Below are 27,490 nucleotides of genomic sequence, written 5' to 3'. Positions count from 1 at the left end.
ATCAGCTGTCACTTCTCAGCCACTACGGAACTGGAGAAGCTGATGGAGCGGTTCTGGTCATGCGAAGAGATATAATTCTCGAATTCCTTTTCCCCAGAAGAAAAACTCTGTGAGAAACTGTTCCAACGTGGATTCCAAAAAAACGAAGAGGCTCTTTCAACTCTTGGCGAGTCACGGGACATCGCATTCCGACGTCTTCTTGGAACAGAACGACGGTTGGCAAGGGATTCCAATTTACTAGAACAGTACGTCGCGTTCATGGATGAATACCTAAAATTGGGGCATATGCGAAGAGTCGAACATGACACAAGAGAACCGATCAAACGGTGTTATCTACCCCATGATCCGGTGATAAAAGAGGCGAGCACCACTACTAAGGTTAGAGTTGTCTTCGACGCCTCATGCAAGACGTCAACCTGAGTATCCTTGAACGATGTGCTTCTGGTGGGGCCAGTTGTGAAGAAGGATATGAGGGCAATCATCCTACGAAGCCGAACGAAACATATTCTACTTGTATTGAATGTTGAGAAAATGTTCCAGCAGATCCTTACTACGTCGGTAGATCGACCATTACAGTCGATACGCTTCCGGTTTTCACCAGACGACGATGTTACAGTGTACGAGCTAGAAACCGTAACGTATGGAACCAACCCCCGCTCCCTTTCTAGCAACTCGTACCCTTCAGCAGTTGGCAGCTGATGAAGAAACCCGCAATATTTCCGCAGTTTTGGAAGTCGTGCCTACGGAGAATCTGGCTATTCCTGATAATACCGGAATCAACTTGGATCCCAACCAGTTTGTCAAAACGTTGGGCTTGACATGGATGCCTATCACCGATACCCTGCGATTCCAGTTTGAAGTTCCGCAGTTAGATCCTGATGTCCCATTAACGATTCGATAAAATCGACACATTTTATTTTTCATCATTAAACGGAGTCAACAGAAGTAAGTCTGTAAATTTTCGTAACAAATTTTCTCAACTTCTAAATTTTCACAGATTTTTTAAGTTTTACCGAACAGATCCGCAATTCAAAAACTCGGTAAAAATTACTGACTGGATAAGTGTGTTGCTTTCGCAATCCCTTGGAGTTACCTCCGGAATTTGCTGGGGTTTGCTCTCAAGGACCAAGAATCGCAGTGCTTGCTGAGTAGGTATTCTGGGCATTCCTTAATGTCATGCAGATATTAAGCTCTGAATTTACCCTCGGACTCCTCTACTTGACCTGGTATCTAAGGTCTACTGGACTTGACATCAGAGTCAACTGCACTTTACTCTTCATTTACCATCACACGCAAAGAGTAGCGCTTCAACCCAGTGTAGATGAATTGCGTTCGTTTTGAATATCTTCGCTGTGACGTACGAGCGAAACGAACAAATGTTTTCATCATCATGATATTCGCCAGTGCTTGATTATCCAACCCACAATATGCGTAACGTAACGGCTAAATCGTCAAACCTGCATAGATAAGCGCTCTGTTTTCGAATCGGTTTTAATAGTATCGTTTAATACCATTTGGACTGCAACTTCAGTGAATCGGTAAACAATTAGCTCCTGTACCATCCAACATAAAGTACGCATCGAGTTTTGCCCAAATCGAAGTGGTGCTGCTTCTATTCTGCCGCCATTGACAGTGATATTTCGTAGCCAGGAGTGTTTGTGTTTTCTTTAGGGAACGATCGGTGGTGTTACTCATTATCTGCTTTGTGCTCATACTGTATCTGTGTTAGTTGCTCTTTGGGTAGTACTAGAATTTGCTGTTTCTGTTTTGCTCCAGTTATTCACACGTTCCACTGTTTACGATTAGATAGGATAGCGAAGGTGTTTATATACGACAGTCTCAAAAGTCGTGTTGTTCAACCTGAGCCAGTCCTGGTCAGAAGTTAAACAGTGCGTGCGGTGCTGATGCGTGAATAGAGTCGCTGTTGTTGTGTATATCGGCGGTCTCAAAAGTTGGTATACATCAGCACGGCTAGATTCTAGTTCTGGTCGGATGCTTTGGTGGATTCTGAGCGAGACGGTTATTTCGCATTGTATAGGAAACCTAGCTTGCAATTATACAGTGCAGTTCTAGTTTCAGGGTAGATTTCTGAGTTTTGCTATTTCCTGTTTCCAACTGAATTTACATACTTCTCCTGGTAGGGACTTCTCTCTGAAAGTGTGCTGCAGAAACGTAGGATGAATTTGATGATCATGGATCCATGTAGAATTTGTGGCAATCCAACTGAGCCCACGGATAAGACCGTCCTGTGCAGTGGATCATGCGCAAAATTTTTTCACCCCTGCTGTGTTGGATTAAATGCGACGAATCACAAAGCCTGGACGGCGAATGTGGAACTACTGTGGTTTTGTGACATCTGCCGAGTAAATTTCAATCCTGTTGTCATGGACCGAGAGACAGTGCTGCTGAAAACTTTAAGGGATCTTCTGGTACGTGTGGATTCCATGGACCTGCGCATCGGACAATATGGAGAAAATTTGAAAGTTCTCAATACTATGTTATCGGCTGTACCATCTAACAGAAGGGAATCCAGTGCATCCAATCGTCTCCAGCAATTACTTTCCGGCTGTTCTGGTGGCGGTCTTGCGGATTTTCATTCGAGTATTGATCGGATAAACCTGGACAGTTCTTTACAATCGCAGTTGGAGAACTCATCAGCTGGTGAGGATGGTCTGGCAGCTCTATCACCTATCGTGGAAAACAATTCTGTGAACCAACTCACAGCCACCCAAAATACTGCAAGTTCCGTTTCGACTGCATCTACCAATACTATTGCAACTGTTACTGCTACTACCGCTGCTGCTGCTGCTGCTGCTGCTGCTACTGCCACTACTCCTGTTCCAACTACCATTGCCGCCACTACTACTGCTGCCACCTCTGCCACGTCTACTGCTACTGCTACTGCCACTGCTGCTGCCAGTACTCCTGCTGCCACTTCAACTGCTGCTACTGCTTCCTCTTCAACTGCTGCTACTGCTTCCACCTCCACCGCTCTCTCTTCCTCATCATCTGCTGCAACGGTCACCACTAACCCGGGAGATGATGAACAACGAAACCCACAAACGGAATGTCGTCTGAGAGTTGCAAATAGGAACCAACGTCAACGTGATCAGACTGAAGAAGTGCTGAGGTCTTTCTATGTAACACCATTCGCCATTGATCAAACAGAAGTCGACATCCTGGAATACATCAAAGAGATTTCGAACGCTGAGAATTCTACACTTCGCTGTGCCAAGTTAGTTCCGAGAAACAAAAACATCGATGAGCTAACATTCATCTCCTTCAAGGTGACGGTATCTGATGACCTGGTTGGTATTGTCAGTGATTCCTTCTACTGGCCCGAAGGCGTTCAGGTCCGTGAATTCGAATCAAAAAACGCGAATCGACCAGTGAGCCTTCAGCAGTCCTAACAAATGAGATGATGATCAGTTACGAGGTAAGGCCCGATGATGTCTATGAATCGGTTAATTCACTCAAAGCTAGCTGTGTTGGGGATTGTTGAGTCTTGGTTGAAATCTTCAATAACAAACAAATTTGTTGAGTTAGATGGCTACAAAATTGTTCGTTCTGATCGACTTTTAGACAATAAGAAGCGAGGCGGAGGAGTTGCTTTCTATCTAAACAGTAAAGCAAAGTATAAGGTTCTTGCTAAGTCTGATGCTGGTGATGAAATTGATTACCTTTTTGTTAAATTAGTTCATTCAAAGCTTGTGTGTGGCATTGTCTACAGACCTCCAGATGTAAGGGTTTCTAAACTTAACAGTATTTTCGAACTTGCGCTGGAAATCAGTGCTACTGAATCTCATTTCGTATTGATGGGCGATTTCAATATAAATTTGTGTGACACTTCTTCACCTGTTACAAACAAGTTATTCGATATGGTTAAATCGCTTTCTGTTAAAATTTTACCTCTTTCCCCCACTTGTCATAAATCAGGCTGCAGTTCATCTTTTATTGATTATGCACTTGGAAATTGTACGTTTAACGTTAGCAACATCTTTCAATCTTCTATAGGAGGTGGTAGCGATCATGATTTGATCTGCTTCGATTACAGAGTTAAGGTACCTCATCAACCTCCAGCTGTGTATTGGACAAGAGAATATCACAAGATAAACACCGATAGTTTAATAGCTGACTTGCAAAGGTACAATCTTGATGCTATTTATTACTGCAACTCAGTTGATGGAAAATTACAAATTTTAAACGATATGCTTTATTCTGTCATTGATGATCATGCCCCGTTGAAAATGAAAACTACGGTTGATCCTAGTGCTCCATGGATTAATCCATACATCAAAAATCTCTTCCAAAAACGATCTGAAGCTTATGATAAATGGAAAACAGATAAACCCAGCGCAGCTAAATGGAATGCTTATGCAAGGTTGCGAAATAGGTCAAATCGTGTAGTGAAACAATCTAAGTACACTTACTTCTCTCGGCTCCTTAACCCTTCTCTTTCTTCCAATAAACTTTGGGAGAATATAAAACGTTTGGGACTTTCAAAAACTCAAAGTAGAGCAGGTGGTGGTGATGTGTGTAACATCACTGCCGAATCATTGAATCAGTTCTTCATGTCAAATCAAGCTCCTATTACTTTTGATGAACAATCTGTGGCTGGTAGGTCCTCGTCATCTTCTTTTTCATTTAGGAATGTAACGAATGAAGAAGTCCTGACCGAATTCAATTCCGCGTACAGTGATTCTATCGGCTTTGACCAGTTACCACTCAGCGTTTTGAAAAAAAACTCTTGTTGTCATTCTTCCTACCATAACGAACTTATACAATCACATTATAACAACTTCAACATTTCCACAGCTTTGGAAGATAGCACGTGTTGTACCTATTTGCAAAATTGATAATCCAATGAACAACAAGGACTACAGATTAGCATCCTACCTGCTATTTCCAAAATTTTTGAAAGTCTTCTGACTAAACAATTAAACGATTATCTGATTCATAATACGTTACTATGTCCTTTACAATCTGGTTATCGTAAACATTGCAGTACTACAACAGCTTTGATTAAAATAGAAAACGATATAGACAAACGTAATCTAACAGTTCTAGTTCTTTTGGATTTTAGTAAAGCTTTCGACTCTATCAATCATAAATTGTTATGTCGGAAGCTACGTAGTTTTTTCTATCTCGATACAACTTCTGTAAACTTACTTTCCTCATATCTTATGGGACGAACGCAATATGTTGAATTTAATAATACAAAATCGGAACTTTTGAATGTAACAAGTGGTGTGCCACAAGGATCTGTTCTAGGTCCACTGTTATTTTCCATGTTCATCAATGACCTTCCAAGTATTTTAAATTATTGTGCTTACCATCTCTATGTTGATGATGTTCAGTTATACCTCTCTGGTAAAGTCGAAAATTTACAAAATATCGTACGTTGTGTTAATTCGGATATTTCAAAAATTTGTGAATGGAGTGTAACAAACGGCTTACAATTAAATGCAAACAAAACTCAAGCAATCATATTTAAAAATAGATCAGTAAACATTTCAGATGCTTCTTGCATTATGATAGGTGATACCGCAATAGCATATTCAGATGTTGTTAAGAATTTGGGAATAATAATGGACTCGCATCTGAACTGGACTGCACAAGTAAACAGTGTTTCAAAAAAAGTATTTTTTGGTCTGCATTCATTAGTGCTGTTGAGAGACTGTACTCCTAAACATATTCGTTTGAAATTAGCTCAAAGTCTTCTACTTCCGCTATTTAACTATGCTGATGTTCTATATACATCTACTTCCTCCAATAATACTCGAAAATTACAACTTGCATTTAATGCTGTTACAAGATATGTTTATAAAATTCCTCGCTTTGAACATATTGGCATCAATCACAAGGGGATTTTAGGTTGCACTTATGAAAATTACGTGAAGCTGAGAGTATGTACCCAAACTTACAAAATTCTGAATGAAGGTCCTGTTTATTTGCATAATTTCTTTTCATTTTTGAGGTCATCTCGCTCAAGAAATTTAACACTCGCTAGATGTCGTACAGAGATCTACAGATGCTCTTTTCATCAACGTGCTGCGAAATTATGGAATGAACTGCCTATTAATTGCAAACAAGCTGCCTCATACGTATACTTTAAAAATCAATGTAAACAATTATTTTCGAGACGGAACTGATCATCTCTCAGTGTAGTACGAGCTTTGAGAACACATGTGGTTATTTGTACTACGCTTAATACTTGTATTAAATTAAATAAATAAATTGTCAAAATCAGGAGCGATCCTCAAAAGCAAAATAATCAAAGTCATTTTAAGCAAAATGATTATTCTGTGTAAAATATATTTGTGTAAAATTGAAAATAATCATTTTGCATTTGATCCTCAAAATCATCCCCACCAAGATGAAGACGAAAATTAGTATTGACAACAACACAGGCGATAATGAACATCCAGCCACGAATGAACAAAAACAAATGTTGACTTCGATACTCAGAGGTTGCCCTGATCAAGAGAATATTTTTATGCCAAAATTCAATTTCATGTAGGTGGTTGGTCTATCTGCTAAGGTTGTCTTCATTTTCAGCTAAGTTGAGCGTACAAGAAATGATTAGTATCGTCCAATTTAAGAGTGAATTGCGGCAAAACCCGCTGGTATCTCACCTGATGTCAGTAGGCTTGCTTCCACTCATTTGCTATAAAAACATGATTTTCTGAATTTTGAAATCATTAGATGTTAAAATCATCACAGCAAAAAAATAATTTTGATATCACATCAAAGTGGATGCACAACAATCATGTCGAAAATTTCATGTAATTTTTATGACCACATAAATAAACAAATGCAGTAAAAGCAGCGTAATGCCAGTTCATGTATTGTATTAATGATAATTTTGTCCTTTTTAGCAAGTAATATTACACCATATTTTCGACATGATTGTAGTGCATCCACTTTGACGTGATATCAAAATTATTTTTTTGCTGTGATATTTTGTACTCATTAGATACAAGAAGAGATTGAAATGCAAGTGTTTGACACATGACACCTGTTAAATTCGCTTTCAGATAGTCACAATCAGCGATTTTACGACTCGCGAGCGCTCACTCTGAGTGAACGCTCACGAATCATAAAATCGCTTATTGTAACACTCTGGTAGGAAAATTGACAGGTTTTATGAGTCAAACACTTGCCTTTCATCCTCTTCTTGTATCTAACATACACAAAATATCATTATAACATCTTATGATTTCAAAATTCAGAAAATCATTTTTTTATAGCAAGTGAGTGGAAGCAACCCTGGATGTCAGTGCCTTTCTATAAACGTTTACGACGTGGCTAAAAATGAATGAAAAGAATGTGTGATAGGGTAGAGAACTACTTCGGCCTAATCGCCCATTTTGGGCCTATCGAGCAGAAAACTTCAAATAAATCCATGATTTCAGAGCAAACAAGTCAATTAAGCGGTTGGAAGGATACTTTAGTAAATAAGCTACCATCGAAGTCAATGAAAACGCGTGATATGAAGGTTTGCATCCATTATTCCCAAAAACAAAAGAAGCGCTCCGAGCGAATCATGTTTTATCTTCATCCGATAGGCCGAAGTGAATTCATTGGCGTTTCAATGCGATAGGCCGAGTTTAGAATCCGTAGGCCGAGTTTGGCGTCAAGAAGCAGTGTTAGACTTTTGACAATATCTCAACGATTGGGTTCTCTTTATCAAATCTTACGGTACCTACGGAAAGATAAATAAATTTGAAAGCCCTCAGTAATAATAACATTCCGTTTGGTGCTAAACTGCGCTAGATTAAGAAAGGCTAAGTGCGGGTTGTGCTTAATAGGCCGAAAATGGGGTAGTTAACCCTACCATCACTTCGGGCCACTGTCTTGGTCTCCCATGCAGGTCTACAGCATTAGGTTAAGCTCTTCCACCTTCGGCAAGGTGCTTAAGAATGGCCTACGGGAGGGTAGTTTAAGCTAGCAACTAATCCGAGGTCAATTATCGAACAAATCTAGGCATAACAGCGAAATTCATGATCACGTTGGTCAAATTTACTAAAAAGCATTCTTGAGATAAGGTAATTGATAATATGCTCCAAAGTACCAGCTGTTACGAACAATCGACTTTTTAAATTCCTCTCAAAAGAACAAGGCAGCACAATCAGGACCATTAAAACAGTTTTCGACAACAAAAATCGATATCCAGCCGTGTGGTAGGAATATCGCCGCCAAATCGTACACATGCATGCAACGGCAACCGATCGTACATAGCTTCTATCGTCCGTGCCGTGCATAAGCAAAAAAAACATTGACTGTCAAGTGCAAGAGCACACTCTCCGGTTGCACAAGTTCATCAGCGCTATTATAGTATTTAACACCAGGTGCTTCCCCGGAAAAAAAAATATGAGTCAACACAAAAAATAAAAACGAAAACCGAAAGCATCGCTTTTGGTTGGCATGACAGCTGAAATTATACCTAGCCGCGGTGCACCGATTAGTATTACTACCTGCATTCTCTTTGATCTCAACAATGCAGGTGAAATTCCTTTGGAATGTTATGTAAAAATACATACCATTCTCGGCGGCCAACTACGTGGGTGGATTGCTTTTTTAATTGACACCTCCTTTGTGCGAACAGGTGTCAAAAGTGATTGCTCGGAGGTGGTTCCTGCATAAATGCATATACTGGTTTTAAATCACAGTTGATTAGAACATCTATACTATGGATTTAACAGTCCTGTTACGGTACCCGTTCTAACTGGTGCGCTGCGCTGTGCATGAAAGGTTTCCACGCAGGAAAGTGGGATTCGTATCTGTCACTCGCTCGCACGGACCGGTAGCAATTTCCATAAATTCAATGCTGTTACAAACAAGTCATCCTATGTGTCGTTATCTTAAGTGCAAATCATTTTCTTCTACAGATTCATTCGCGAGCATGCGCGTGATAATGACCGCACAAGTTGAAGTTCGTTCGCTGCAACCGGCAGCATTTGATTGCAGTTATCTTGCGATTAGAACATTTCAGCGAGAAATCCCTGCAATCAATTCTCGGTGCAACTGTTAAAGGGTGTCCACGATGAAATTGCCACACACAAAATTGATTCGCAAAATTCGAGTTTTCATCCGATTGCCATCAAATTTTCAGGGATTGAGAAATAACTATTAAACTTCATTTTACCATTTTATTCGTATTTTATTTACAGTCCATACGCAAATGCCCGCACCTTGGTCTTAACCCCGGCCATAAGATTCTGCACAACCTGTGAATCAACCGTTTTTTGCATGTAAACCCATACTTTCTTCAGTTCCTCGACTGTCTTCACTACCTTAGGTCGTTTAAGAAGGTGCTGCTTCATAATCGCCCAGTACTTCTCGATGGGGCGGAGCTCCGGAGTGTTGGGAGGGTTGAACATTTTCGGCACGAAATTGACCTTATTGTCCGCATACCACTTCAGCACGTCCTTGGAGTAGTGGCATGAGGCCAAATCCGGCCAGAAGATTGTTGGGACGTTGTGGGCCTTCAGGAGAGGAAGCAGCCGCTTCTGGAGGCACTCTTTTATGTACACCTGTCCGTTCATCGTGTTCTGGGTCACGAAAGGTGCACTCCGCTTCCCGCACGTGCAGATGGCTTGCCAAACCAGGAATTTCTTCGCAAATTTGGACATCTTCTGAGTGCGGACATGCTCCGGAACGCTGAACTTATCCTTGGCCGTGAAAAACAGGTTGCCGGGGATCTGTTTGAAGTCGGCCTTCACATATGTTTCGTCGTCCATGATGCAGCATTCAACTTTCGTCAGCATGTTGAGGTACAACTTCCTGGCACGGGTTTTGGCGGACTTGTTCTGCTTCTCGTCGCGATTAGGGGCCTTTTGTACCTTGAACGTTCGAAGCCCAGCCTTAGTTTTGGCCTTCTGGACAAAACTTCGGCTTAGGTGCAGCTTCTTAGCCACATCCCTAACGGAGGCGTTCGGATTTCGGTTGAAGGCCCCAACTACGCGGTTGTGATTTTTGGTGTTGTACGGAATACTTTTTCCTTCACTTCTGGGCTTCCGATCGGTGGTCAACCGTTCCTCGAACCGCTTAATCACTCGCGACACCGTGGAATTCGCGATTCCCAACGTTTTAGCGATGGAACGATGCGAGAGATCCTTGTTCTCGTGATGAATGCGCAAGATTTTATCACGCACGAGCTGTTCTTTCGACTCCATTTCCGCGAGTTCACAGGACACACAGGACTTTAAAACTTGCAGGATGTAAATAATGCACCATGAACTAAATCCACCAAAATTTTCATTAAATTCTACCCAACGGTTAAAAAGTTAGAGCAATTTCATAGTGTGGCAATTTCATCGTGGGCACCCTTTATGTATCGATTGAGCAAAAACAAAATTTACCAAATACATATTGCTTTTTTAGATTTTCTAGGTTTTCAGGGCTGGTAGCGATCACTCCTGTCAGAAATAGTGATTTTAGTGACCATGTTGAATAAATAAGTGACCAAATAGTGACTTAAAGTTGTAAAAATAGTTACTAAAAAGTGACCTAAGAGAATCTAGAAAACCGGGAATCCTCAGGAATTAATTTGTCTCCTTATAAAACCTGGAAGTCTCAAAGAATTTAAAAAAAAATCTTACTAAGGATATTTTAAAGAAAATAATGAATTTTAAAATACAAACATTTAATTTTTCTCGTTATTTTCATTCACACTATGAACTTTAAAGATTCACAGTGGATAAATCTTCAGTAACAAATAAATTTAAAAAAACATTTTTTTTTTTTTTGCTTTTGGAACATGCATATTTCCTAAAAAAATAAATAATTTGAACTGTTTCTGGACTTAACAGCTATAATACTACAAGAAATTTTTAAGAATCTGGTGTCAAATTCCATGCACAGTTTTAAGGACTCGAGGAATTTTATTATAATTTCTAAAGACCTCATTCCTAGGGAGCTCTGGGAAAAAAATCATTCTGAAAAAAAAGGAAATGGGCTTTCGAGCTAGTTCTGAGGAATTTTAGATTTCATGAGAAGCCTTAGTTTTGAGTAGAATTTAAAGAAACCCTGAATGGAGCTAAAAGTAAATTTTAATGAAAAATGGGAGCACACTTCTTGTGAACTTCACCGGAAAATTCCAAGGGCATTCCGAGGATAATTTCATAAAGTTTGTGGGAAAAAATTAATACGGAGCACAAATCCTTGGATTTTTTTTTTCAAAATACTAAAAGGAGGATTACAATCAAATGTGAGAATGACTCCAGAACATCTTCAAAAGAATTCGGAAAATTAATTCAAGAGAGTTTGCCAAACAAATTATGAGAAGAAATCTAAGGAATTTCTGAGGAGAAATGCCAATGAATTGTTAGGAGATTTTCAATGTGAGTAGAATTTAGATTGAAAAGGAAATCTTAAATTAATTCAATGAATACTCGGAGAATTTTTCCAAAGGATTTCTAATCTGGAGAATTTCATGGTAATTCCGAGGAAAACTAAAAGAAAATTGAATTCTGAAGATAGCTTCATCGAGATTTGAATATGGAATGGACTATTTTGAGGTCTTCAGAGGTCTTCAGAACCACTTGAAAGTTTTCAAGTTTTTCCTGAATTAATGAAACTGCCATGAAGTTCTTTTGTAGTTTGAAAAACTAGCCTGATGCTCACAATACGTCTCCTCAAATTCTGAACTTTATAGGACTTCCTAAAGTTTCCTCAATTTTTCTAACGATCATGGATCTCCTTTAAAGGTTTATCAATTCACTGAAGTTCTCTAAACTTCTTTAAAATCTATGTGACTCCTCTAATGTTGACGGAACTGCTCTGAGGTTCTCTGTTCTTTTCTGAAATTCTCAAAACTTTTCTAAAGTTTTTGCAGTTTTCATGAAGCTTGTTGTACTGCGCTTAATTTAATTAAATCGTCCTAACAATGCTTAAGCTTCAGTGAGCTTCTGAACTTATGCGAAGACATCAAATAATCTGAAAGTTATCTGAAAATCTGGGAACTGCTTGGAATTCCCCACTAATTTTCTTAAACTAATGGATCTGACCTCCCCCCTGAAATTCCTCAAATTTTCGGAGCTTACTAAACTTCTTTCCAATGCTCCCGTATTTTGCTAATGTTCATAAAATTTTCTGAAGTTCGCGGATCTCATCTTAAGCTCCATAGATTTCTATGAAGTAATGTTTCTGAAGACCACTGTCCTTCTGTGAAGTTTCCGAAGTTTTTCTAAATTTCTGGAACTTTTGTGGTCCCGCAATTTTTATGGAATTAGAACGAAATATTTAATATAGTTCTATAATTTTCACTTAGGTTCTCAAGATTTTTCTAAAGTTCATAAAACTCCCCTTAAATTATCGACACTCATTTAAAACTTCTTCAATAGTCAAGACTTTTCTGGTGCCTAAACGATTGCTGAATTTCTTTTAAGTTCTCTAGACTGCCCTGAATTTAGCAGTAGTTTTTAAGAACCCTCAACTTTACTGAAATTAATTGATTTGCCTTGAAGTTTCCCTGAACTTAACTATGCTTATCTGAAGTGCTCTAAATTTGTTGGATAATCCAGCAAATTTTCTGATAGGGTAGAGAACTACTTCGGCCTAATCTCCCATTTTGGGCCTATCGAACAGAAAACTTCGAATAAATCCATGATCTCAAAGTTAACAATCAATTATGCGTTTGGTACGATACTTTAGTTAATAAGCTACGGAACGAAGCCAATGAGAACGCGTGATATGAAGGTTTGCACTCATTATTCCCAAAAACAAAAGAAGCGCTCCGACCGAATCAATTTTTATCTTCATCCGATAGGCCGAAATGAATTCATTGGCGTTTCAATGCGTTAGGCCGAGTTTAGAATCCGTAGGCCGAGTTTGGCCTCAAGAAGCAGTGTTAGGCTTTTGACAATATCTCAACGATTGATTTTTCTTTATCAAATCTTACGGTACATACGGTAAATTAATTTGGAAGCCATCAGTAATAATCACATTCCGTTTGGTGCTAAACTGCGCTAGATTAAGCAAAACTAAGTACTGGTTGTGCTTAATAGGCCGGAAATGGGGTAGTTAACCCTATTTATTCATAATTTCCTGACGTTTTCGGATCAATCATAGAATTCTTGGAATACCCTATAATTCTACGGAACTCCTTGTAAGTCGCTGCAAATTTGCTTAAGTTAATGGGATCTGATCGTCCTCGAAGTACTCGGAACTTCGCTGAATATCATTGAACTATCTAAAAATATCTATATTTAGTTCCCTGGATTTTTTAAAAAATTTCAATATCTTGAACTTGTACATGGAATACGAAACTTCACGACATTGAATATTTTTAAATCTTGGACTTACTTACTTGGAAAACTGAGGTAATTTTATCCAGAAAAATGTGTAGACATACTATATATAGAGAAAGACGATTGAATGTCACAATGCAAAGAATGATCAATCTTGATATAAATCACGCTAAAAAAGTTGAAAATAGTGACTTATTACAAGAAAAAGTGATTTTAGTGACTTGGCCTTAAAAAAAGAGACTTTTTAGTGACTGACTTGAAAAAAGTGACCAAATCACTAAAAAGTGACTAGCTGGAATTTGTAAAAAATGGAAAATTTCTCGACTAAGTATGATTGTACTTGCATCACAGCTATACTAGTGCAAAAATGGTACAGGCCTCGAAAGCTCTCAATTAATTACTGTGGAAGTGCATCTAAGTTGAGAGCCGCAATAAGCTTGAAATGCAAAGAAGAAAGAAGAATACGTTTTGTAGACGCACATCCATCATTTTGCATAAGAAAACTGGGCGTTTATGTCGTGGGAAAACAGTGATTTCCCTATCACAGATGTCAGATTTCTGTTACTAGTACTGCAAAAACCGGATGGTACCTTAATTATGTATCTAGATTGTGATTGTAGGTCCCTCCTTTTATGCATACTCGTTACCAAAAATTTCTTCCTAAGCCATGCCTCTAACAGGATTTCCCGACTTTTATCTAAGGGGCTGTTCATAAACTACGTAGACAGTTTAGGGGGGGGGGATGACAATTATCCACAACCCATACAAATTTTCAAATTTTTGTATGGACAATTGTCTATGCAGGGGGAGGGGAGGCTCTAGAATCGCAAAAATCTGTCTACGTAGTTTATGAATAGCCCCTAATTGGGCGAGCCTTAGGAAGCATTTTTTGTGACGAATATGCTTAAAAGGAGGGACTTACAATTTCAATCTAAAAGCATAAAAAAGATTATTATAGTGCTAGGTACTAGACCTGTACGTCGCCGCGCCACGCCACCGATGAAAATGAGCCGGCGCGCCGCCGCAGTAAAATGGTTCACGCCGCCGAATAAATTTATGTCACGCCGATGAAAAATCCGTAGCATCTTTTCGGTAAATTGCATCTTGAACGCGTTGAAATTAGAACTTGTGTGCACGCTCGTTCGTGGCAACTCAACATTGAGTGAAAAACCTCTCAATTGAACTAAAACCAGATCAACTCTAAATAGCCAGAACTGAATTTTGAGTACAACGGTAGGTATTTGTTGATGAGTTATTTCTACTCATTCCCATAAAATCCAAAATATAGGGAAATGAGTCAAAAACACACAAATGGGCAAACAGTTCGTTTCTTTTCCTTCTTTTTTTCTTTAGGATTAATAAACCAAAAACGGAAATAAATTTTAATTAAGCATTTTATTTTATAAAAAACTTAATGTAAAACAATTACCTCTCAATTTGCGGTACGTTTCCGCATCTACGGCGGCTGCAATTTGCTCCATTTTCGGATGAATTCTTTCGCAATTTTCAACAACAGAAAGGAAAACTTCGTATTTTTACATTATCACCACGCAATTTTGTTGCTGTTTTTTTTTTGAGTCAACGAATGAGCTGAAAACTCAAAATTGAGATCCACCTTTATTTATTTATTGTTGAGTCAATGTTTCTAAAATTCACAAATCACAACTACTCGTGATTTGACGCTTCAAAAGTAGTTATGAAAATAAGTACGTCTGACTCATTTTTGAGTAACCTCAAAGGAGCGTGTATAAGCCAGCGATTGTCATTTAGTTTTTTGACGTTTGTTCGCACTTTCTCTATCTAGCACACAGGGATGAATCCAAGGGGCTGCTGAGCCAGCATTTTTCTGATGTCTGCTATGTTTCACTCACACAGTTACAACCAACGCAAAACAAACACATGCGGTGTAAGCGACAGCTGTAAAATATGCAATACAGCCGAAAAGTTCGTATATGTTGTTCAAATTTGTTATGGGCTAAAAATTTATAGACTAGTTAATAAGTAAATTTTTGAAATCCCTTAGTGGAAATATTTTATGTCAGTCCCGTGGATGAATTATTAGTTTTTCCTCCTCTTCATACTTGTTCGAGATAGTGTTTTGGTGCTCTGATCAAACGTTAAAAATCTCAGTTTAGTGGTTTCGTCTCGATGAGCGAGATCTATAGGTGAGGCATAAGGAAACTAGCTGACTCTTTCTTTCTCTCGATCCGACGAAAACACCGGTTGAATGAAACAGTGAACTAGAGTTTCCTTCTACCTCACCTATAGATCCTGCGTATTACGTCATACCCGAACAACGTTGTAGATGGAGATAGTCTATGCTTTTGGAAAATTAGAAAGCTGCAGTGTCCTTGATTGGCAGCCAAGTAAACGAGTTTTTAACATAGCTGGGCTGACCGTATCTGCACGTCGGTCAAGCATCCACCCTAACAATGTGGATAAAATTATTTTTATTCATGACAATTACAGCATTTGCAAAAATAGAGTTTTGCACAGGGTGGCCAGTGAATTTTCATTTTGAAATTCCCGGTTTTTTCCCGGTTCGAATCTTTAAAAATTCCCGGTTATTAATATTCAACAAAAAAAAAACGCATTTTTAATAACGCGACAAACTGTACATTTTCGGAAATTATTTGTGGGGAAAATAAAAGCAAAATTACACAAAGTATTTTTTAAAGCTGAAAGTATAAATTCAAATCTATGAGTCACTTTATGTAGGGTTTACTACCCCATTTTCGGCCTAATAAGCACAACCCGCACTTAGTCTTTCTTAATCTAGCGCAGTTTAGCACCAAATGGAATGTAATTATTACTGATGGCTTCCAAATTTATTTACCTTTCTGTACGTACCGTAAGATTTGATAAAGAGAAACCAATTGTTGAGATATTGTCAAAAGTCTAACACTGCTTCCCGCCAAACTCGGCCTACGGATTCTAAACTCGGCCTAACGCATTGAAACACAATTGAAACGCAAATGAATTCACTTCGGCCTACCGGATGAAGATAAAAATTGATTCGGTCGGAGCGCTTCTTTTGTTTTTGTGAATTATGGGTGCAAACTCAAGTGCTCAAGTGTCTTATTGATGCCGCTAGTGAAATTGTTTAATATTTCATTACAGCGAATGACATTCCCATCCGCGTGGAAGACTTCGGTCATGATTCCTATTCACAAAAAGGGGGACAAGTGTGATATTTCCAATTACCGCGGGATAACGTCGTTGAATGCTTGCTCCAAACTCTTTGAGATAATCGTGAACGATGCCTTGTTCGAAGCTAGCAAGAATTACATCTCTAGTGCCCAGCATGGATTTTTTCCAAAAAGATCTGTGACAACGAACCTCACTCAATTCACTTCATTGTGCATTCGATCGATGGACGCTGGCATGCAAGTAGATGCTATATACACTGATTTCAAAGCTGCATTCGACCGAGTGAACCATGCTATTCTGCTTCGAAAACTCGAGAAATTTGGAGTATCCGTCGCCTTTGTTCGTTGGTTCGAATCATACCTGTCAGGACGGTCTATGAAAGTTAAATTAGGCTCCTCACATTCAACCGCCTTCCCGATTGTATCCGGAGTTCCACAAGGGAGCAACCTAGGCCCCCTATTGTTTTCGCTTTTCATTAATGATGCATCGTTTGTTTTACCATCTGGAAATCGTGTTTTCTACGCCGATGATGTTAAGATTTACATGGTAATCACATGCATCGAGGACTGTGCCTACCTGCAGAGTTTGTTGGAGTCATTTGAGGATTGGAGCAAACGGAACTTACTGGAACTGTGTGTAACGAAATGCAACACTATTTCGTTTTCCAGAAAACGTCATCCGATCATCTTCCACTATCGTCTTGCTGGTCATGATCTAGAACGGCTGAATCAGGTTAGAGACCTTGGTGTGTTATTGGACTCTGAACTTAACCTCCGGACACATTATGCTGATGTGATTTCAAAAGCGAATAGGCAGCTTGGATTTATCTTTAAACTTGCCGATGGATTCCGTGACCCTCTGTGTCTGAAATCACTGTACTGCGCCTTGGTTCGCTCGATCCTTGAATCTGCTGTAATAGTTTGGTGTCCGTACAGCAGTATATGGGTTGACCGTATAGAATCGGTTCAAAGAAAATTTGTGCGCCTAGCTCTTCGTTATCTACCTTGGCGTGAACATCTAAATCTACCTCCCTACGAACATCGATGCATGCTGTTAGGAATTGAAACACTGGAGAAACGAAGGTCTGACATGCAAGCGGTTTTTGTCGCCAAAGTATTAACTAGTGAGGTGGATGCACCTGCCATTCTTGCCGATATCAACGTTTATGTACCTGAACGCCCCCTTCGTCGGCGTAACTTCCTGCATTTGGCATCCCGCAACAGTCGATACGGGCAACACGACCCAATACGGTTCATGGCCTTTCGCTTCAATGATGTATCTGAGCTTTTCGACTTTGAAGCTTCCGCAGCTACTTTTCAACGCCGCCTAAGTAATCGATTGTAAAGCTGTTATGTGCATGGATTGATTATGAGCAGGTGAGTGACTGTCCATCCCCTGATGACTGTATGAATTGTGCTACCTGTTTTCATTTTTGTTTCCGGTTGCTTTCGACCCTTCCACGAGGACTTGACAATCAATGACGATGCTGCACTGTTGCTGACACACTTTTATGACACTGACCGCATTTTAACGTTTTTAATTTACACTGTAGTAATTATTGTATTTTGCATTGTTTTTGCTGTGAACTGTGTAATTGTTAATGTTTAGTTTCTGTTTCTATGTACTTAATTTAAGAAAAGAAACAGGGTTTTTATGCCAATTTGAGTTCACCATGACTCAATTTGGCTTTTCCCTGTCCAACTTCATTAAGACAACCTTGTCAGATGGAGGAATACAAATAAACAAATAAACAAAACAAATAAACAAACCTTCATATCACGCGTTCTCATTGACTTCGTTCGGTAGCTTATTAACTAAAGTATCGTACCAAACTCATAATTGACTTGTTAACTCTGAAATCATGGAATTATTTTGTGTTTCTGCACGATAGGCCCAAAATGGGCGATTAGACCGAAGTAGTTCTCTACACTACATATTCAAAAAAATAACAGAACAATCTATAGAATCTTGCGGACAAACCCTAGAACTTTTATTAAAAGTTAAAAGTGTTCAATATGTTGAATTCAAACAAATAATAAGGAGGATTCCCACATAATTTTCGAAGGAGAAGTTCTGAACAGAATTCCAGAATTATTCTGACATGAAATCCTTAAAAATTGTTAGATGAATTTGGAGGGATTTCTGTGCAGAAGAATGCAAGTTCTAAATTAATATCAAAACGAGTTGTGAAAAAAAAAACGTTAAGAAAAATTCCTACGTGATTCTGAGGAGATTTGTATGGGGATCGTGAGAAAATGACAGATGAATTTTAAGAAGAATTTCAAGATAATTATTATGAATAAACAGAGTTCTAATAGTGTTCCGGGGATAATTTTAACCCTAGTATGAAAAATTCATTACAGAGCTTTTTGCATTGCAAAAAAATTGCTGATAATTAGAAGAAAATTCTTTAAAATACTCCAAGGGGTTTCTAAATAACATTTCGGAAGATTTCTGCTGCTTTGAATAGAGTTAAAAGAAAATTTTGAAACGAATTTCAAAGGATCGTTTCCGAACAGGTTTAAGGGAATTCTAAGAAGAATTACAATCAAATTCTTAGAAGAGGTTTCAAGAAAATTTCAATTAACGGAGTAATTTCTGGTTAATTTCAGAATAATCCTATGATAATTCAGAGAAGGATTCCAAATTAATTCTGGAATTCATATCATGAGAATTTTGAATAACGAAAAATTAAAACCCCGGAATAGTTCAGTTTCGATTTTTACAAATATTTGTTTCCAAAGTCCAGCATCTTCAGCCCATGCACGACAAAAATCAATTTGAAATATTGCTGAGTGATTAAATTCAAAAAACAATAAGACGGGAACCTGAACAAAATGATGCAGCAAATAGAGCAAGACATTCATTTGGTAAAGAATCACTCCATTTTAATAATTTATTTTGAAAATCTGTTGTAAAAATTTGTTCTTTGCATGGTTAATTTATTCTTCCCGGTTCTATGGCCGAATTCCCGGGTTTTCCCCGGTTTTCCCGGTTACTTTTCAAATTCCCGGATATTTCCCGGTTTTCCCGGTTTGCTGGCCACCCTGTTTGCAGTAAACAGTGGGTTACTGACGAGGATCAAATTTACATAAAGGTGAATAAGTGACTATTATTAACAACACGTTGATATTTGACCTTTTTTTTTGAATCTCTTACAAGTTGTGCGGAATTCTACGTATTTTCGAAAGACGTTATCTTCAAGTAAAGACTGGAACACGCAAAAATTGGTCGACAAAAAAATCATTTCTTTCAGTCAAAATTCATATCACAAAAATCTTCTTATTTTTCTTTTGGTAGTTCAATTCATATATTTAAAGGAAAAAATGTTCGTTTATTCTCTTGGTTTACCATATCCGAACTGCCGTGCCTTCCGCTTAACCCCTTCCATTAAATTTTCATCGACCTTATTCGCCGCCGAACGCCAGTTAGATTTAAACTGCTGCTCGTTTTTCATGGATTTATTAGTTTTTTCGAGATTCCGTTTGACCAAGGCCCAATACCGTTCGATAGGGCGGAGTTCTGGGCTGTTGGGAGGGTTGTGGTCTTTGGGTACCATAACCACGTTGTTCGCATCGTACCACTCGATTGCCTTTTTCCCATAGTGGCAGCTCGCCGAGTCCGACCAGAACAGCACAGGTCTATTATGTTACTTTAGGAATGGTAGTAGCCGCTTTTCCAGGCACTCCTGGACGTAGATCTCTTGATTGATGGTTCCCGTAGTAATGAAAATGCCGCTGTGCATATGGCCTGTCAGACGAGATATTTTTTCGGGAACTTCGATAGTTTGATGGTTTTGAAAATGTCAGCCACCTTCCCTTTTCCTGATGCGATACTTAACTCCTGTCCCGGAAACTGCTTGAAATCCGCCTTCACATAAGTTTCGTCGTCCATGACACAGTCGAACTTTGTGAGCAGATTCGTACACAGCTTTTGGGACCGCTGCTTTGCCGACGTGTTTTGTTTGTAATCTCGGTTCGCCACCTTCACCTTCTTAAACGTCGACAACCCAGCTCGTTTCTCGGCCCGCTGCACAGTAGTATGGGAGACATTGAGCTTGCCAGCGACGTCCCGGATGGAGAGGTTAGGATTCCGCTTATATTTCACCGCCACCTTCTTCGTCGTCGCTGCCACGTCTGGATTACGATTGCCACCGCTTCCAGGGTTCCTGGCGGTCGACAGACGCTCCCCGAACACTTTTAAAACGTTTGTCACAGTCGATTTGGCCACATCCAGCAATTTTGCCAACTTGGCGTGTGAGAACGTCGGATTTTCTTGCTCCGCGAGCAAAATTTTGACACGCTGCTCCTCTTGCTTGGACGTCATTTTGAAAACTGGAGAGCAAACGGTGAAAACTCATCATCCAAATGCAGCATTTAAGGTTTTTTTAATCCATTTTTAACAGAAATACACCAATTTGAAGTTTACCAATTTTTGCGCGTTCCAGACTTTACATAAACAAACAGTTATATGACTACAATGCGTGTAGATTCAAATATGTATCAGAGTAATAAAAGCATATTATTTATCACTATCAACATATTAATAACGTGTAATGCTCAATAAATGAAGAATTTTTAGGGCCAGTGGCGTCACCTTAACCTCAATCTACCTGTGCATTAACTCTCAAACATACACAATTATCAAAATATAGCTTCCAATGGATAGATTTCGAGTAAACTAGAAGATTAAGAGTATTTTCAACCGATTCGAGTATGAATATGGCAATAAATCTGGTTATGAAAGTTGGTGCACAGGTAAAAAGTGAGGTTACGCGACGCCACTGCTTAGGGCCCATTAAAATTTTACGTAATGCAACAAATTGCTTGCTTTTAAATACTATCCACCCTTACACGAAACGAAAATCAATTATTTTATCCATGTGTTTCATCTTATACATTCCATAAGACAAACCACATAGGTCCTCTAAGAATGCATAAAAGAGCGGTTCCACGAACAAGTGGGAAATTTTTCCAGTTTTTATTTTTTGTATTTTTTGATTTGCATGAAACCTTGCATACAAGTTTTTGGGGAAGAAAAACGCCGTTTTGCATACTTGGTTCGCCAATTTGAATCTAGCCTTACTTATGAGAAGGGTCTATGAAAAATGCACATGATATCTTCAAAAAATTGTATCTCGGAAACGGTTTGTCCGATTGGTTTGGTGTCTTGGGCGAAGTTTTAGACAATTGTTGGTGTTATATGGAGAAAATATGCACGGTAAAAAAAAAAGTTTGGTATTTGTGTTTTGAACTAAAATATAAATTTTCCCTTTAAAGTGACATGTCAATAATTTTTTTATTATCCTTATGTTATAGCTGACTGAAAATGCTATCTAGTGCATAGTAGGTTGTTCTGGAAAAAAATAGGTTACAATGAAAAAAAAATGTTTTTTAAAAAAATACAATTTTCAAAAAAGCTTATAAGAAAAGTCAAAAAAGTTTGTCACCCTAATTTTATGAAAGTACATCAAATTTGCAAACAAAAAGTACTTCGGTAACATTTTTCTAAGATGCACCGTTTAGAAGATATTACTGATTTAATATTGTTTTTTTTTGATAACTTAATAAGTTTTGGCCCTTTTCGGATGTACTCCGTGTTTTTCCAGTTTCAAAAGTATTTTTTTTTCGGAAAGATTGGAAAATTTTGAGTTAAAATGACACTGACAGCTTAAAGATTCGAGTGAAATTCTCTGCCTTAAAAGTATTTTGAAAAACAAGTTACAAAATCCCACTATCAGGAACAATGATTTCTTCAAATGATTTTTGGTGCGTTGTGCTGAAAACGTGCTAACAAGTATTAGATACAGGTAATCAGATACCAGTTAGCTGTACTACGTACAGTTGGTGATTGTAAACATGGTCTTTGTTGGAACTAGTCCACCATGGCCACGCTGGCCATAACGAGGCTAGCTCCGTCGTTGACCGTTCCTTAAATAATAAATAAAAAGAACGCAGTAGTCACCTTCCATCAAACTAGAGGGCTGCCGACTGATACCTCAATCAACAACCGCCGCACTCTTTATTCATTCCAGGTATATACAATTTACAATCTTCTTCAATAACAATATACCTACGCCAGCAAATCTACCTCGCTCCAACTCTCCAAACTCGTACCTGTAGGTTCGACGATACCTGAGCGTTCAACTCTACCTATCTTCCAACAGTCTTTACCCAGCATTCTATGATTTCTACCCGTGAGCTGTATAATAATGTCTGACTCGGTTCTGAATTCATCCAGTATCTACTAGGGAAAACCAAACAGTAAATGCAGAAAGGTTGCTAGTAGCATAGTGATTATAGTAATTTCAGCTCATAATCCTGTGTTTTTGAACGAGATCCAGTGTTGTTTGATAACATAATAATTGTAAAGGAAAGTGTAACACGTTTTGGTACAAAGGTAAGTTTTAAATACACATTTTAATTATATGTTTTGTGATATTTTCGTACAAAACTAACAATTGGAAAATATTTTCTATGTTACAGATTACAAAATGAGTAAAATAAGATGTATTCGCGCATTCAAGGACATTCAGTGTTCGAAAGAGCTGCGATATCTCACGGATGGTATCATCCAAAAACTAAAATCAATTGGATTTTCCAAGGTATCCACACTGAACACCAAGGATTTTCGTGTTTGTTCGTCTTGCCGTCTACATATTGATTCAAGAGCTCACCTCACCCAAAACGAGGAACAAAGCGTAGCCGGCGGCTCAAGGATGCCAACTGTTCAGACCATACCTGATGTACCTGATTCGCAAAGCTATGAAAGTTTGGTCACGATACCATCAGAGTCAACGCTAAGCACAATTTAATCAAATGAAGACTTCACGATGCCTGTAGACGTCGAAATATTCAACCGAGGAATAGCAGCTATTCGTGTTTCGCCTATAGATTTAGGTAAGGTTAAAAATGTTCACTATCCTGAAAAAAAGTGCACTGAAATCGTCGAAGGTGTACGAAGAAATCTTTTTAAATTAGACGCTAAAACAGAAAAAGCAAACGAGTTTGATGAAGTCATAGAAAATATGAAAATTAAATTTTTAAATTCAGCCACAAGGTAAGAAAAACTATCAATTTTATCATTGTTGCCAAAATCATGGTCAGTACAAAAAATTGTAGACGAATTTAAAACCAGTAGAAATATGGCATCAGATGCAAGAAAGGAAAGAGAGGAACTCTAAAATTCCACTCATTTCTTCGTCTATCAGAAAATACAAAAGGCAAAGCTTTATTCAAACTGTCCTGACAATGATGCCAAAATATTCAATATTGTTAAGAAAGTTGTGTAAACAATAATTTTATAAAAATACAGGAATAAAAATAAACTGATGATATCCAACATATAATGTTATGTTTTATTGCGCACAATCACCATCCCTGAAAAATAAGCTTAATTCGCTCTTTTGAATCTTGCTAATTGAGGAGCTTACATTTGCAGTTCTCAAAAAGGTGTATCTCGAAATCGAGTTGTCTCATCGGTTTGATGTCTGTGGCGATGTTCGGCAATAGAGAGAAAATATGCACAGTATAAACACATCCAGTTTAAATGGATTAAACTGTTAGGCGATATGCAAGAGTTGAATGCACATTTTCAGCACAACGCACCAAAAATCACTTGAAGAAATCATTGTTCCTGATAGTGGGATTTTGTAACTTGTTTTTCAAAATACTTTTAAGGCAGAGAATTTCACTCGAATCTTTAACCTGTCAGTGTCATTTTAACTCAAAATTTTCCAATCTTTCCGAAAAAAAATACTTTTGAAACTGGAAAAACACGGAGTACATCCGAAAAGGGCCAAAACTTATTAAGTTATCAAAAAAAAAAACAATATTAAATCAGTAATATCTTCTAAACGGTGCATCTTAGAAAAATGTTACCGAAGTACTTTTTGTTTGCAAATTTGATGTACTTTCATAAAATTAGGGTGACAAACTTTTTTGACTTTTCTTAATAGCTTTTTTGAAAATTGTATTTTTTTTAAAAACAATTTTTTTTTCATCGTAACCTATTTTTCTCCAGAACAACCTACTGTGCACTAGATAGCATTTTCAGTCAGCTATAACATAAGGATAATAAAAAAATTATTGACATGTCACTTTAAAGGGAAAATTTATATTTTAGTTCAAAACACAAATACCAAACTTTTTTTTACCGTGCATATTTTCTCCATATAACACCAACAATTGTCTAAAACTTCGCCCAAGACACCAAACCAATCGGACAAACCGTTTCCGAGATACAATTTTTTGAAGATATCATGTGCATTTTTCATAGGCCCTTCTCATAAGTAAGGCTAGATTCAAAATGGCGAACCAAGTATGCAAAACGGCGTTTTTCTTCCCCAAAAACTTGTATGCAAGGTTTCATGCAAATCAAAAAAGATGAAAATTACTCGTTGCTTTAATGATATGGAACCGCTCAAAAGATATGTGTGACCGCTTTCGGAGATTTCTATCCGTGTACATAACGTACTTTTCTGTGCTTAATTGAAGGGTTGTAACACTTTGCCATACAACTCCACCCCCTGCCATTTTAACAAGCACTTGAAATACTTTCTAAACAAATTCCGCATGCACGGCCAATGAGAACGCTCAAAATTGAGTAAGAGTTACTCATATTTGAGTTAACGGTACTCAAATTCGCGAAAACGTAGGTGACTCATAGAATGAGTAAATTTTCCGATGCTTTTCCGAGGCAAACTTCTCGAATATGAGGAAAACTGATTGTGGTTTTAGTCTGTCTACATTCGAGAAGTTGTCCCCAGGAAAGTGTCGGAAAAGTTTACTCTTACTATGAGTAACCTACGTTTTAGCGATTTTGAGTAATCTGAACTCAAATGTGGGTAGCATTTTTTGTCCATGTGCGATTGGTTTGGATAGTATTTTTTTTCTAAATCAATAAAAATAATGTAACGCCGACCAACGCCGCCGCCGAAGGCAGAAAACAATATATCACGCCGCCGCCGAAAATATTTTGTTCGGCGAACAGGTCTACTAGGTACTAAATTCTGAAATCTGTCAAAGGGAAATCACTGTTTTCCCACGACGGAAACGCCTAGTATTCTTGCGATGCGCGTGCACAGAACGCACGAAATCTTTAAAATAAAGCAATAGTTAGTCATTTTTTTTGGCTCAACCGGTAGATACGAGAATTGATTGCAAGAGGTTTCTCGGTAAAATGTTCTGATTGTTATTATTCAGATGGAGAATTTCTTCTGCATTTTTCTAGCGTCTTGAACAAAGCCTCATCAACCTATCCTGTTGATCTTGACGTTTCGTGATATTAATTCATGGCGAGGAAGGATTTTCGTTTCGAGCTGCAACTACTGGGTGGATCCCCGTTCTTACATATGTGTGAGTCAATCTTTCGCCGTTGAAGTTGTGCGAATGACTACGTCATTCCAACTCTACGCTTTGCTATCTTTCCGTAGATCTAAAATCATCCGAAATTGAGCGTGGCCACCACCTTTCACAGAGTCCAATCTCTCATCATCATCATCATCATCAACACCAACAACAACAACAAAGCGGTATTGGTGCCACGCGAAATCCATGCGATCGCGAGACCCAGTTAACCTTGAAAAGCTCACTCGGGACGCAAGTTGCTAGAACGATCGCGGCACGGACGGAAGAGGAGCAGCGAAGAAATGCTTTGCCCGTGCATCCGCAGCATAACAACAACCAACAGAGCCATTCTGGAAGGCGTGCTTATAGCGTCGCTCGTGTGCTGCATGCGATGGTAATGGTAATGGTGATGGTAGCAGCAAGTAGTAACAGTTCGCCTCTGTCCGTCAGCGAAAGGAACATCGCTGCATAAACGAAACGAAAATCTCGGATCAGCTTCGGTCTTCGTTTGGGCTGTTTTCGGCCATTCTAGAGCCGCGATTCCGCATATGAAATTAACTCATCGTCGGCTATACATCCAAAAGAGGCACCTTGTTCAAGACCAGCAACAGGAGGAAGTTCCGTAGCTTTAGCTTTTTCTGATTGGAATTCAGCGCAGTAGCAAAAACAGAAAAAGGAATGTGTTTACTTTGCTTCTTCTATGTTTTCCTAGTTCTGAGTGCTCGTTCATTCTGGCTTGAGGCGGATGAATGGATTGCAGGAATCGATGGTTCACTGATTGGGATTGCGACGCTTCCTCATTCTTGGTAAATTGCTTGATGCAATGTACCCGTCGTCGTGGTGTGATCTTTAAAATCAGTTTCAACCAGAATACCTGAAAACACAAATATACGATTAGGTTTCTTCAACATTTTGCACCGAATTCCATATCTGAGGTCACCACACGCATAATATGCAAAGCGCGTCCAGCACCACCTTCGCATTCGCATACGTCATTCAATCATCGGCAAGCTTACGGTTTTACTACCCACATTCACCTTGTGGGCATCTACCATGTGGCACGAGTTGCAATTTGCATACACAAAGAGCTAGCGGAGTCCGAACAGTGACGACGTGGTGCATCGCCGTGTGATTTCTCAAGGACTCCACCTCCCACTCCACCCCCTGCAGTGAGCTCGCAACATCGTCAACACCATTATAGTTATCAACAGCGTTCTGCTAGCTATAAAATCATATCTATATCTACTTCCGCATACAGGTACCTAACTTCCCTCGCTTGACTTGAGAAGGAGCGGGGGGAAATAAATGGGTCAAGGATGTCGCCGACAATTGCGCGCTCATCTCGTTACGTTAGGGACGATGTGGGTCACTCTCGAGGGGTTTATGCAACTTTGATAGGTAGGTAATTAACCATTTAGTCAAGCTTTTGCATTCATTTTCCATCAGATGTCACTGCTGTTGTTTGCGGTGACATTTATCGGAAGTTATGCGAAATTTGTTTACCGTTAGCTGGTTACAGAGGACAGTGCAGTCAAAAAACCTAGAAATCCCTTTAAGTGACTACAAAATAGAGTGCCTGACACTGCAAAACATGTTTGGTACCCTGGTACATCCGAAGTCCCTCCTATTTTGCATACCCAGCACAAAAAATACTTGTTAAGCCCCGCCCCTAATAAAAAAACGAGAACTTTTCAATCGGGTTACAAAGCGGGATATGATTCTCCAAGTTCGTGCAATTCT

The 27,490-nt window shown here is 38.7% G+C and overlaps 1 protein-coding gene across 1 annotated transcript; it reads left to right on the top strand.

Moving 5' to 3' along the window:
- Window positions 1–2,495: 2,495 nt before the first annotated feature.
- On the top strand, window positions 2,496–26,222 carry LOC135702566 (pneumococcal serine-rich repeat protein-like). Its single transcript, XM_065223627.1, has 2 exons — window positions 2,496–3,353; window positions 25,881–26,222. The coding sequence occupies exons 1-2, from the start codon at window positions 2,496–2,498 to the stop codon at window positions 26,220–26,222; spliced, it is 1,200 nt and encodes a 399-aa protein (XP_065079699.1).
- The last annotated feature ends 1,268 nt before the right edge of the window (window positions 26,223–27,490 follow it).

The sequence above is a fragment of the Ochlerotatus camptorhynchus genome, unplaced genomic scaffold (assembly GCF_037179485.1).
Source record: "Ochlerotatus camptorhynchus isolate MF236.1 unplaced genomic scaffold, CSIRO-AGI_Acam_v1.1 ptg000193l, whole genome shotgun sequence".
Taxonomy (NCBI): domain Eukaryota; kingdom Metazoa; phylum Arthropoda; class Insecta; order Diptera; family Culicidae; genus Ochlerotatus; species Ochlerotatus camptorhynchus.
The sequence above is the reverse complement of the archived record's forward strand: the minus strand, read 5'-3'. Positions and strand labels throughout refer to the sequence as shown.

Excerpts from the sequence above, each read along its gene's own strand:
- LOC135702566 (XM_065223627.1), top strand. The coding sequence starts at position 2,496 with ATGTTATCGGCTGTACCATCTAACAGAAGGGAATCCAGTGCATCCAAT. Across the intron at positions 3,354-25,880 it reads ACTGGCCCGAAGGCGTTCAG|AGTCCAATCTCTCATCATCA; the intron begins GTCCGTGAATTC and ends CACCTTTCACAG.